The sequence below is a fragment of the Xiphias gladius genome, chromosome 2 (assembly GCF_016859285.1).
Source record: "Xiphias gladius isolate SHS-SW01 ecotype Sanya breed wild chromosome 2, ASM1685928v1, whole genome shotgun sequence".
Classification (NCBI taxonomy): Eukaryota; Metazoa; Chordata; class Actinopteri; order Istiophoriformes; family Xiphiidae; genus Xiphias; species Xiphias gladius.
Genome location: NC_053401.1, coordinates 9,648,092 through 9,660,179, shown reverse-complemented (window position 1 = coordinate 9,660,179; position 12,088 = coordinate 9,648,092). Strand labels below are relative to the sequence as shown.

The 12,088-nt window shown below is 44.9% G+C and overlaps 1 protein-coding gene across 1 annotated transcript; it reads left to right on the top strand.

Annotated features, from left to right (window-relative positions):
- The first annotated feature begins 3,222 nt into the window (after positions 1 to 3,222).
- smo (smoothened, frizzled class receptor) lies at positions 3,223 to 11,203 on the top strand. Its single transcript, XM_040151798.1, has 12 exons — positions 3,223 to 3,484; positions 4,695 to 4,894; positions 5,317 to 5,526; positions 5,691 to 5,863; positions 6,059 to 6,278; positions 6,424 to 6,547; positions 6,739 to 6,831; positions 7,304 to 7,412; positions 7,885 to 8,070; positions 8,984 to 9,132; positions 10,096 to 10,230; positions 10,439 to 11,203. Exons 1-12 carry the CDS (start codon positions 3,223 to 3,225, stop codon positions 11,059 to 11,061), a joined length of 2,484 nt encoding a protein of 827 aa, XP_040007732.1. The 3' UTR covers positions 11,062 to 11,203.
- The last annotated feature ends 885 nt before the right edge of the window (positions 11,204 to 12,088 follow it).

Sequence of the window (12,088 nt, the reverse complement as noted above, 5' to 3'; positions counted from 1 at the left end):
AGTTTGTATTCTGTGACCTATCAGTGCGCAGGCAGCGGTTGAGGTTCTCTGACTGAGGAAAAAAGATTTACTACGCACTAAAAATAATCTCACCCTCTCTACTTGTTGTCCTGATACACTACCAATTAAAGTTTGATTTGCTCTGACAGCAAAGGAAAGTGTAGCTGTATTTAACTGTTAGTCGAAACGGATTCACATTGAGCATGGTCATAAAAGTTTAGTGCTCTTCGTATCGGTGAATTACATCCACAGCTGTAAATGTCAGCATTCGGTACATTATTACCACGTAATAACTTGAGGCAAATCCTGTGGTTCTTTTAATTGGAGAGCTGTCTCGAGACATTGTTACTTGTAACCCAGGGAGGCTCTGGCCAAAAGACTAATGTATCTGTGAAGAAGCGGAGAACCAACACAAGCTCTCATCTCCACCCTGTTTCTCTGCCGGGCAAACGAAAAAACCTGAGTTGCGAGACATATGCTGAAACTTGACGCCTGTAATCTTTGGGAGCAGAAACAGTCCCGCGTGTTTAACGGCCTTTGACGCAAGTCCACAATCTAAACATGACATTTCTATGTTAGTTTAAAGCCGCGGTCACTCCCCTCACGGTGATTTTTTTTCTCTTCAGCACAGACCAGGATCACCAGCATCACCAACCTGGTGGCAGAGAGGAGTCCGACCACTTTTTAGAGGTGTGACATGTCGTAATGTAGTTGAAGCAGATGAGTACAATTAAAGAAAAAAGTGACAGTTCAAGCCGCACTTTATGGCTCTGTAGCATTCTCTTTGATAGTGAGTGCATTTTGTACGCATATGTATGTGTGTGTGTGTGTGTGTGTGCGTGTGTGCGTGTGTGTGCGTGCGTGCGTGAGTGTGTTTGGCCTGGGCTCCATTGCTCTGTGTGTGGTCCCTGGGTTTTCTGCCTCTGACTCACTCAGGCGGCCATGTTGCTTTGGGGTTTTAAGGAGGCCCAGACAGACAGACAGAGGAGGGAGCAAAGTTAACCCAGATTTACTCTCAGAACACTGGGGGGGGGGGGGGCACACAAAGCATCTGCAGCCATGCAAATACCACAAGTGCACTGTCCAATTAATGTGGTAACAACAGCACCATGGTGGAGAGTTGACCGGTCAGAAAACCTGTTCTTACTGGTTTCCTCCTGGCATATTCAAAATCATAAAAACAAACATAACTTGATGAGCATAAAATACTACGACTGTGTATCAGTTTTGTGCTTTATGTATGGTCACAGTATGATCCTTAGCATTTTTGGAGGATTCGCGCAGCCACCTTAACCTCGGCGAGCGGCAGCCCAGTCCCTTATGAATCTCCCAAAGGAAACTGGTTTAATGTAGTTCTGAGTTATTAACTGTGTCCCTTCACTCCCGCCGTCCCAACACACGGATACGGACATGCACACTACTCTCATATAACCATGTACCAGCTATTCAAAAGTTTGTGTAAGTCTTCGTGTGATTCATATGGCATCGATATTGATAAAGGCTGAGACATTTTGACCGCAATCACCTTAGAGCAAACAGCAACCAATATACAGTAAAAAAAAAAAAAAAGGGGGAAAAAAAGAAGAAGGCATTTATAAATGTATAAAAAAAAATCATCTTACATGTGTTGGATAGTAGCTCCACTGTATACCATGTATTTTCACCATAAAGGTTTATGTAATCCCTAACAGATGGTTACATTCTAGTCTAGGAAGGCGAGTTTACTCTTCACTACATACTGTACAAACATAACTATCCGCAGGAACAAACATCATCAGTGTATATTACACACACTGCCCAGATATTTATGCTGTTTATTTTTATGTATATTGAATGCATTATTCATACTTGTACCTATGTGTGTGTATATATATATATATATATATATATATTATGTAATACGCAAACCATGGCTGCCACAGTAACAGTTCTAGAGTTCTGGATTTTCTTTTGCGTGAATAGTTGTACAATTCATTTATATAGTTTAAGGTCTTGTGATTTATATAACGTACATTGCTCTGTAATGTTATCTCTTTAATTTCTTCCTTTACTTTTATCGATTTCGTTCAAATGCTTCTTCCCGTGTTCTCTGGCCTCGTAGCCTGTCTCCCTGTGTGTGCTGTAGCACGTGAATCCTGATCTCGCTCAGGGATGATGAGAAAGCTTGCGATCAGTTAGTCCTCATAAAAGGTCCCAGGGACTACCTGGGGTCCTTAAGGGGGTTTCGTAAAAATGAGAAACGTTTGACCGTGACACCGAGGGGCATGCCTTATAAAACCCTACACCGTTCTACCTGATTCGGACCACAACACTCTTCTTGTGTAGGGGGGGGGACTCATCAGATGGGGGGGTCCGTGTTGTTTTTGGGGGTCCTGGGGATGAGACGCTTTTGAGAAGGCCTGCCATAAGGCACATTCTTCCAGTTGCAGAGGGGGATGGGAGGGGAGGTTTTGTTGCTCTGCCCCCCCCCCACCTCCATGTGCATACCAGAGACAAAAAAAAAAAAAAAAACAACAACCAGACACAGGGCTGCAACTCAGAGGAAAACAACAAAGCCCCAGAAAACCTCTCATCAGACACTTCACCGGAGAAAAATCACTTCCTGGGACACGTAGAGAGATGTAGGATAATTTATCATCTTATTTTTCTGCCTGCATAAGAGGAGAGAGGGGGGGGGGTCTGTGGAGAAGGGGGTGGTGCATCGGACCTAGAGATCCTGTTACAGAGATCCAGACGTTTTCATGGCAAGTTTTTTTTTTTTTTTTGGTAGTGGGGGGAGGGCGAATCTGCAACTTTCCTCGGCCTGGTGACTTTTTCTACACACACACACACACACACACGGCTTAAACGGGCTCCAAATGAATACTTTATATGGTTCTACGCGGATCGGCCCGTCGTGCCACGCGTGAGGGGCACTTCCCGGAGCGGTCGGAGTTCGGATCATGAAGGGGCTCGGGGGGATCCGGCGAGGATCGGACGAGAAGCGCGGAGCGGAAAAAGTTCGGGGAGGGACCGCGAGAAAACGTTGAGGGGGCCCCGCAGCTTTTCTCCGCCATGCCGCGTTCGGAAACTTACTCGGAATCCGATGAAGGAAACGTCCTCTCTGGCTCTCCCGGGGACAAGGACCATTGAAGCACGAGAGTACAAAATAATCTGATTTTTCTTTTTCTTTTTTTTATTTTCTTTTCCCCCCGTGCACCGTTGATCCCCCCCTCTCCCAAGATGTCTTCCCACGGCCGGAGCCCCATTGTTGGGTTTTACGGGATGCTTTGCGTCTGGGCTGCCGGGCTCTCGGGCTCCGCGGCGGTGCTGTCTCCAAACGGGACGATATTTGAGGACAACTGCAAGAGAGAGACAACCTGCGAGGCCCTTAAATACAACACATGTCTCGGATCGCCCCTGCCATACACGCATACCTCCCTGATCCTGGCGGAGGACTCCAGCACCCAAGAAGAGGCTTTTGAGAAGTTGACCATGTGGTCCGGTAAGATGGAAAAGACTCACAGATGCTGTGGGACATTTTATAGCCCGGAACACACAGGAGGAAGAGTTGCGATCATCCTATAATCTAATAGGAAAACTGTAGTGACCGCGGAGGCAGGACGAATCCCAGTTGTTAAAACATCTCACAGGGGGGTTACAAAATGCCCAAAAGTGCAGTTTGGTCCCTCAGTTATAAAGTACAGGTACATTCCTGTAGGATTAACATGTCTAACATATTTAAGAAGTGATCATAAGGACAATAATTTCATTACAAATTCATTATTGATTAGCACAAACACTTGTAATGGCTGCAGCATCACAAAAGTTGAAATTTTGACACCAGACCGCAGTGAAAACGTGACTTTCGGGCTTTTCATCTGTTGCACTTACATATTAAATGAATGTATAGATAAATAAATGGATGAACAGTGGGATTCATTTGAAGGACGATCCAGGTTGTGTTTTGTACTTGGTGTTTGGGGGGGGGGGCTCAACAGGAAATGAAGGGTTAAAAAGCCATTAAAGGAAACAAAGGGAATCACTCATAGGTGTTAGTGAGGAAACAATAGAGGAGACTCACTAGTAAAAGGGTTTTAGATATCCTGCAGGAGGACTTTCACATTCATAAGGTCTCACTAATGACCTGTCAGTGGCGGGTCACCGCCTGACAGGTGTCCCAGATAATCCGAATGGTGGACACACTGTGTGAAGGAGTCCTATTTGTGTTTGTTGGATGTGGTTTACTTTGGCTCCTGCATTATAGTTGATCATATTCAATGCCCAGACTTTTCAGAAAATACACCTTTTATTATGAATAGGTCTAAAACTATTAGTTGATTAATCCATTAGTCGATTGAAGCAACTATCTCGATAATTTATTTATTCCTATAAAATCATTTTTAAGCAAAAACAATTTCAAACATCCACTGGTAGCGGCTTCTCCATTGTGGTGATTTTCTGCTCTTCTTTGTTTGATATCATTGTGAATTCAATATATTAAGCGTTTGGACTATAAGACGGACAAAACAAGACTTTGGATAAAGCCACATCTGGGAAATTGCAATGAAATTCATCCCTATTTACTGACACTTAATAAACTTGACAGTTATCATTTTTATAGAGAAAATCATCCGCAGATTCACTGATAAACAGACAAATATAGCCCACGTCTTGGTGCGCATCTCTCATGCCAGACTGTTTTTGCTCCCTAGGTTTGCGGAACGCTCCTCGCTGTTGGTCGGTCATCCAGCCGTTGCTCTGTGCCGTCTACATGCCCAAATGTGAGAATGGTCGGGTGGAGCTGCCCAGCCAGAGCCTGTGCCTGGCTACACGTCGGCCGTGCAGCATCGTGGACCAGGAGAGGGGCTGGCCCAGCTTCCTCAAATGCGACAAATTCCCTGTGGGATGTTCGGTAGGCTTCATTGTTACGTAAATGTTGTCCGATACTTTATTGATCCCCGAGGGCAAACGTCTCTTTTCACTGCGGGTCAGAGGTCAGGGTCGGTTAGAGCGCAGCGACCTTGCACTGTTTAGCAGCGTGAATGCCTTCTGTTAGTGCTGAAGAACTGTCCGTTAATTGTTTAGACCAACATCAGAAAATTAATTGATTCCAATTCTGCTCATTTATGTATCAAGCAAAAATACCAAACATTTGCTGATTCGTAGCATTAAATAGGAGGAAAGTTGCATGTTTTTCTCATTTTCATCATGAAATGTAAAATTCTGCAGGGAGGACTATGGGAAACTTCTTGAAACTTCTTGAAAAAATGCACTATCAACCTTACTGTACTCAAACTGAAGTCGACTTTCCCCCTTTGCCCCCTTTGCGTGCAGAACGAGGTGCAGAAGCTGAAGTTCAACACGTCGGGCCAGTGTGAAGCTCCCCTGGTGAAGACGGACATTCAGTCGAGTTGGTACAAGGACGTGGAGGGCTGCGGCATCCAGTGCGACAACCCTCTGTTCACTGAGGGGGAGCACAATGACATGCACGTCTACATCGCTTACTTCGGCACCATCACCCTCCTCTGCACCTTCTTCACCCTGGTAAAACAAAAATACAGTACCCGTAATTTCTTGTTTGTGGATTTTTTTTTTTGCCAAAGACATGTTTTGGTCAGGAGGTTTAACGTCTTCAGGCACACACGTCCATATTCCATTCCGCGTTCATTTCAACCATTATCTCACTTTTACGCTTCCTCCTTTTTCAGGCAACATTTCTCGCCGACTGGAAAAACTCCAACCGCTACCCAGCTGTCATTCTCTTCTACATCAACGCCTGCTTCTTCGTGGGCAGCATCGGCTGGCTGGCCCAGTTCCTGGATGGAGCGCGCAAGGAGATTGTGTGCAAGAGCGACAACACCATGAGACTTGGGGAGCCCTCGTACGTACATGTCCTCAACCCATCAGTCTCGAGATTGGATTAAATTTAGTTTGATTCTTTTTTTTTAGTGGTCAGGCAGTCACATCTCCGCCTGTGCTCCGACGTTTGTTAACAATAAGGGAAAAACGCATGAAATCCTTCCCAAATAGAGAATGTAACAAAAAAGTCACATTCTGGTTGCGCTGTTCTCCACAGGTCTTCAGAGACACTGTCGTGTGTCACCATCTTCATCATCGTCTACTACTCCCTGATGTCAGGTGTGATTTGGTTCGTCATGCTGACCTATGCCTGGCACACGTCCTTCAAAGCCCTGGGCACCACCCACCAGCCGCTGTCAGGCAGAACCTCCTACTTCCACATGGTCACCTGGTCCATCCCCTTCGTCCTCACTGTGGCCATCCTGGCTATCGCTGAGGTGTGCAGGAAGTCATTTGCCTTAAACCCTCTCATTATTGAGATTTAACACAAAAAAAAACGTTTTCCACCCATTCACGTTGATCACATGGTCTCTTCTCTGATATCTTTTGTCCGTGTTGTTGTTGTGTTCCGGTGCTCCGCAGGTGGATGGAGACTCGGTGAGTGGGATCTGCTTTGTGGGCTACAAAAACTACAGATACCGGGCTGGGTTTGTGCTGGCGCCCATTGGTGTTGTGCTCGTTGTCGGTGGCTACTTCCTCATTCGGGGTGAGCGCACACATTTGTAGCAGCTGCGCGCTTTGGTCATGTTTTACCTTCAAGTCAAGTAGCTCAAGTTCCAACTCTTATATAAAAGAGAACTAAATCATTACCACAACGGAGAAGTTCCCTTTAAAATGTTGTTAACTAATTATATTCACTTTCAGCATTGATTGACTAAGTGCATCTCTCTGTTTTAGGTGTCATGACCTTGTTTTCCATCAAGAGTAACCACCCGGGGCTGCTGAGTGAGAAAGCAGCGAGCAAAATCAACGAGACGATGCTGAGACTCGGTATGTTCTGTCGTCCTTTTGTCCATCAGCATTTCTCACCACACTGGTGATGTGGAAGTGCGAGGGCGAAAACCCATCCTGGTTAAAATCCGAGTTGAGACCTGCGCCAAACTAAGCTTTTGGTGCAAAAAAATCGAATGTTTAAAGATTCTGTAGCGGTATGACATTGGCCACATTGAACAAGGATCGTCGAAAATCTTGCTGGTACGATATGATGTGCCAGCCCATGGAGGATTCCTGTCTACTGAGCTTCATCATTCTGAATAAATATCCCCAGGTCATGTCTTTGAAATCAGCGACACAAGCAAGAAAATAAATTGTCCTTCGATAATGATTTTACTAACTAATCCACTTTACGATCCAACATTTTTCATAAACTCTCTAGGTACGTTTGCCTGTTCTGCATGTATTCTTTGGGAGTGACGAATCGGGCATCTCATGTCTAATTTGCTGCTCTGTTTCTCCATGTCAGGCATATTTGGGTTCCTCGCTTTTGGCTTTGTGTTCATCACCTTCGGATGCCACTTCTACGACTTCTTCAACCAGGCTGAATGGGAGAGGAGCTTCAGAGAATATGTGCTGTACGTGTGTGGGGTTTTTTTTTGGTCAGAAATACCACGATTTGCTGCTGATCACGCGCGCACACAATTGCCATACAGCAACAATGGTTTGCACCTGTCCGCTTCACGACTACTTCATAGCTACTGTAAGCAGTTCTGTGAAAGCCACCTCTTCAGGCTCACCCTTTGGATCCTATCACACACAGAAATCCACAAACTCGTGCTGTTGAGATTCCAAACCGCTGCTCCACCGCTCAATTTACAACGGTGAATGCAGCCCTATTTTTCCCCACAGTGTTGACATTGGCTGGATTGGAATTAATTTAGCCTCAAAAATGTAAACTACTCTTTCCTACCCCAACATATGACAGACCTGCCTATTTACCAGAGCCGGTATTTGAATGTACCTCAGTCATATGACTAGAGGTTGTGGGAGGCGCAAGCAGCACGGTCGCGACACTGACCGATCATCACCGCGATGTTTTTTCAACAGGTGTGAGGCCAACGTGACGATCGCCTCTCAGACCAACAAGCCCATCCCAGAGTGCACCATTAAGAACCGGCCGAGCCTCATGGTGGAGAAAATCAACCTGTTCTCCATGTTTGGGACGGGAATCGCCATGAGCACCTGGGTCTGGACCAAAGCCACCATCCTCATCTGGAAACGCACCTGGTGCAAGTAAGCAAGCGTCTAGTGATCATGAAATGTAACATTAAAAATAAAATGCACAGCTTTCTTTGGCTTTTTATACTCCTCATTTTGAAGTTATTTTTTTACAAAAATTAGACACTAAAGACTGTATTTTGTGAGATCACATTACTATAATATGAAATACTTTTTTCTAGTCTCACTCTCCATCTCCTCTCACTGCATGTGAGCATATTGTGGCCGCATGCCTGTCCACATCCATATATGGTAATGACGATATGATGACAGTGTTGGAAAAAGTCTTAATTGTTTATGCACCCGGGCGTGTGCCATGAAAGCAGTGTTCCCTGGGAGTTTTCACCCCGGTCATTTAAAAGTGTGGAGGCGTTCATTTTGCTGAAATCGTGTGTCGTGTCCCCGGTGTGTGCAGTTATGTTTGCAGCGTTAATCCCCGGTTTTGTAACAGCACTCACAAGGGCTCACTGTGTCTTGGATTTTAGTCACAGGAATTTGTTTTGAAAAAAAAGACAAAACCTAATTCAGCTTCTTGGAATTTTTTTTTTTTTTTTTTCAGTTTGGGCTTAAGACTGTCTTATCCAGTGTTTTCCATAGCAACGCAAAATGAGAGAAGATGTAGGACATGGCAGCTAACGTATTAAACATGTGGTCTTTCAGTTACCTGGTGTTATTTCTAAGCATTAGGTCCTGCTCTTTTGTTATTAGTGGGTGAGTATTAGTTATGAGGCTGCTGACTCTCCTTGACTGCCTCTTTTATAATCCAGAATAAAGAACCGGGACCAAATATAAGCCTAAAATTTTACATTTTTTTCTTCTTAGAGAAATTCACATGGCCTCCAGATCGTTCAGGAACACATGTCAACCGTAGCGGCTACCGTTAGCCTCTGTCTTCCTATGTATATTAACCTCCTTTATCCTGTATCAGGATTATTGGCCGTAGCGACAATGAACCCAAGAGGATCAAGAAGAGCAAGATGATTGCCAAGGCGTTTGCCATGAGGAAAGAGCTCCACAAGGACCCAGAGAAGGAACTGTCGTTCAGCATGCACACTGTGTCCCATGACGGGCCAGTGGGTGAGTGTTTCAGTACATGCATCAGAAAAAACTCTGATCATTCATTCCGAGAAAGCTTAAACTGATAAGTTAGGATAAGTTAGAGCGAAGTACATTTTTAGACACAGAAAGATTTGTCGACTTTTCTCAGATTGCATGAATAGTCGCTTTATTGTCTGCACTTCCACCTTGTGGTAAGTAATTGAAACTTCAGAGAGTCCTATTTGGATTCACCCTGACAGTAGAGCGCTGATTTACCCAAAACAAAAAAAAAAGACCTTTTCTCACTTTTCTCTAGTGCTATCTAGCCACGTAGGTGAATCAGAATCTGAATCTGAAATCAGATATTTTGGTTTTTCCTAGCAGGGATTAGGATTTTTTTTCTTTGATGCAAAGCGATTCTAATCAGGACATTGTCTCTGCGAAGACACATTGTTGTTAGATTTTTTTTTAAACATAGGTTCTCCCTGCTGTGAGCCCCACATACAAAAACGTTTGACGACTGGTGGATGTATCTCAAAACCTGGGCACATAATAGCCTAAACTAGCTGCGTGTCCAGGCTCCACTTGAGGTAAGTGATGAAGTAGGATTTTTGTAATTGGGGTGAACCAGCGCTCTAAGCTTTGTTCTCTTCTGTAACTTAATGTCAAAAAAGGCGCCATGTGTACTGATGTCATAACTCACTTCCTTTGTAAACCACTGTGTTATTTTTCATTCAAATTACGCCCGAGAAGATTTTCCATATCCCTTTTGCGGCATAGAGGCTACATGGTCGGGGGCAACTGTTATGTCTGTAGCTAAGAACTGAACGACACATTCCTCCGCTCATATAAGCTGTGAGGCTGCTGTGGCTGCCATGCTTGTTTAGCTTGGAGCAGTTCAGAGCTATTGAGGCACCACGGGGGAGCCATTAAGAGTATGAAAGCGGCCCTTAGTCGACTCTAAATTGAGAGTTTGCGGTTTGTCTTTTTTCTCATTCCTAGCCGGAATCAATTTTGACCTCAATGAGCCGTCCAATGACATGTCATCGGCTTGGGCGCAGCATGTGACTAAGATGGTGGCCAGGCGAGGTGCCATCCTGCCTCAGGACATTTCTGTCACACCCACTGGCACACCAGGTGAGAGCTGGAGGCCGTGACTCTGACATTATACACACTGCATTAAATATCCAGAACATTTCAAATCACATCATTCGTCCAGTTCTCCCGACTTCCCTCTTATCCTTCTTTACCTTTTTTCTTACCATCTTTTTTTCATTTTTTCCCCCCCTTCTCTTTATCAAAGGACTGTTGATCCCCATTGTATTGTCTGTTATTGTCTCCACAGTGCCACCTCCGGAGGAGAGGAACAGACTGTGGATGGTGGAGGCTGAGATTTCACCAGAGATGATAAAGAGGAAAAAAAAGAAAAAGAAGAGGAAGAAGGAGGTGCGTCCTGTGAAGGAGGTGGTGGACCACCAGGCTTATCATCAGCGCGAGTTTGGCCGCAGCTCAGTTCCCCGCCTGCCCAAACTGCCCTGCCATCCGAGCCTGGTCGCTAACCTGCGGGAACAGCAGAGGCAACAGCAGAAGCTGGAGGAGGAAGTCCTTCCAGGCTCCTACCCAGACTTCCAAACCTCACACCCTCTGTCCCGTGAGGAGAGATGTCCCTACCCGCCCTACCAGAGCGGCCAGAACAGCTACGGCCGCAGGCTGCTCTCTAACCCTGTGGCCCTCAACGATCGTCCGGAGGATCTGGGTCTCGGCCCACGCTGCCCCCCCTCAGCTTGCACCTGGCAGCCCAGCGGATCTTCCCACTACCCCGGGGAGGTGGATCTCACCGACGGGCTGTCGGAGAGGCTGGCCCATGTGGCTCGAGTACCTGCAGGCCGGAGGGCCGGCTATGGGCCCATCCATTCCCAGACCAATTTAATGGAGGCGGAGCTTATGGATGCTGACTCTGACTTCTAAGAGCAAAGCTCCAATATATTCTGGCTCTTTCATTGTGGTACACAGAGAGTAAGCTATAAAAAGTGCTGGATACTTTCAGAATTCTTACTAAAGTGCACCTAAATTCCAATGCCCCGAGATCAAGACTAAGCTGGTCATTTTTTTTTTTAAAAACTTTTTAAATTTGTTTCGTTTTGTTTGTTTGTTTTTTTTTTGTTCTTAGAAAAAGGCAAAAGGATAAAGCGAAAACATATGTTGTGAATAAGTTAATGAAAAAATATTTTTTTGTACTTTGTTTGTGTCCAATAAGATTTCGAAAGGCAACTCCACGATGACAAGACGAATGAGGCAGCTAAACTGTACATGGCTTGAAACAATATAGATACCTTTAGTCTGAAACCGTATCAGCTCAGCCCTGCGTGTGACAACACTAAACTCCGAAGGTGGAACGGTTGGTCCTGTTGGTGTCAGACACGTTGTCAGTCAAGAATGTTGTCGTAATTGCTAACCCACCCGACTCATTTTTGGGATTAGTAGAAAGGGGCACTACATTTTAAGATTTTTTTTTAAGGTGTAATCCTAGAAAACTATTTGGAAGTCAATAATGTTCTTAGTCTCTGATTGGTCTCTTGCGTCCTAACTATTTGAACTGTCCCGGTGCAGTAAAACCCAACTCCTACAGTAAACCCTACAGGTTTATCAAACTCTACGAGCTGCTTGCAAATACTGTTGAACCCAGGTCTTCTCTTGTATTATATTTTAATGTTTTCAAGGCTCAGTTGCTCTTTTCCCACCACTACTTAGCCAATAATTACTTGTGTTAATGTACAGCTAACCTGAGGTACTAATCATTATCTCCTTTGCCTTATTAGTACTAACTTCACTGCTAAGTGGTAGGATTTGGAGGGGTTTCTTTAAGAATTTGTGATACACACTGGGACTTAAACTGAGGCCAGGAAGTACTAAAAGAGATGGTAAAGTTCGACGAGTAATTTTGCTGACAGCATGTGTTTAGTTTGAAGGGAACACTTCACTTTCACAGCTTCAC

Bases quoted from the DNA above. Each gene is read 5' to 3' on its own strand.
- smo (XM_040151798.1), top strand. From the start codon at position 3,223: ATGTCTTCCCACGGCCGGAGCCCCATTGTTGGGTTTTACGGGATGCTT. The intron at 7,413-7,884 runs GTACGTGTGTGG...TTTTTTCAACAG, and splicing joins AGCTTCAGAGAATATGTGCT to GTGTGAGGCCAACGTGACGA. The intron at 10,231-10,438 runs GTGAGAGCTGGA...TTGTCTCCACAG, and splicing joins CACACCCACTGGCACACCAG to TGCCACCTCCGGAGGAGAGG.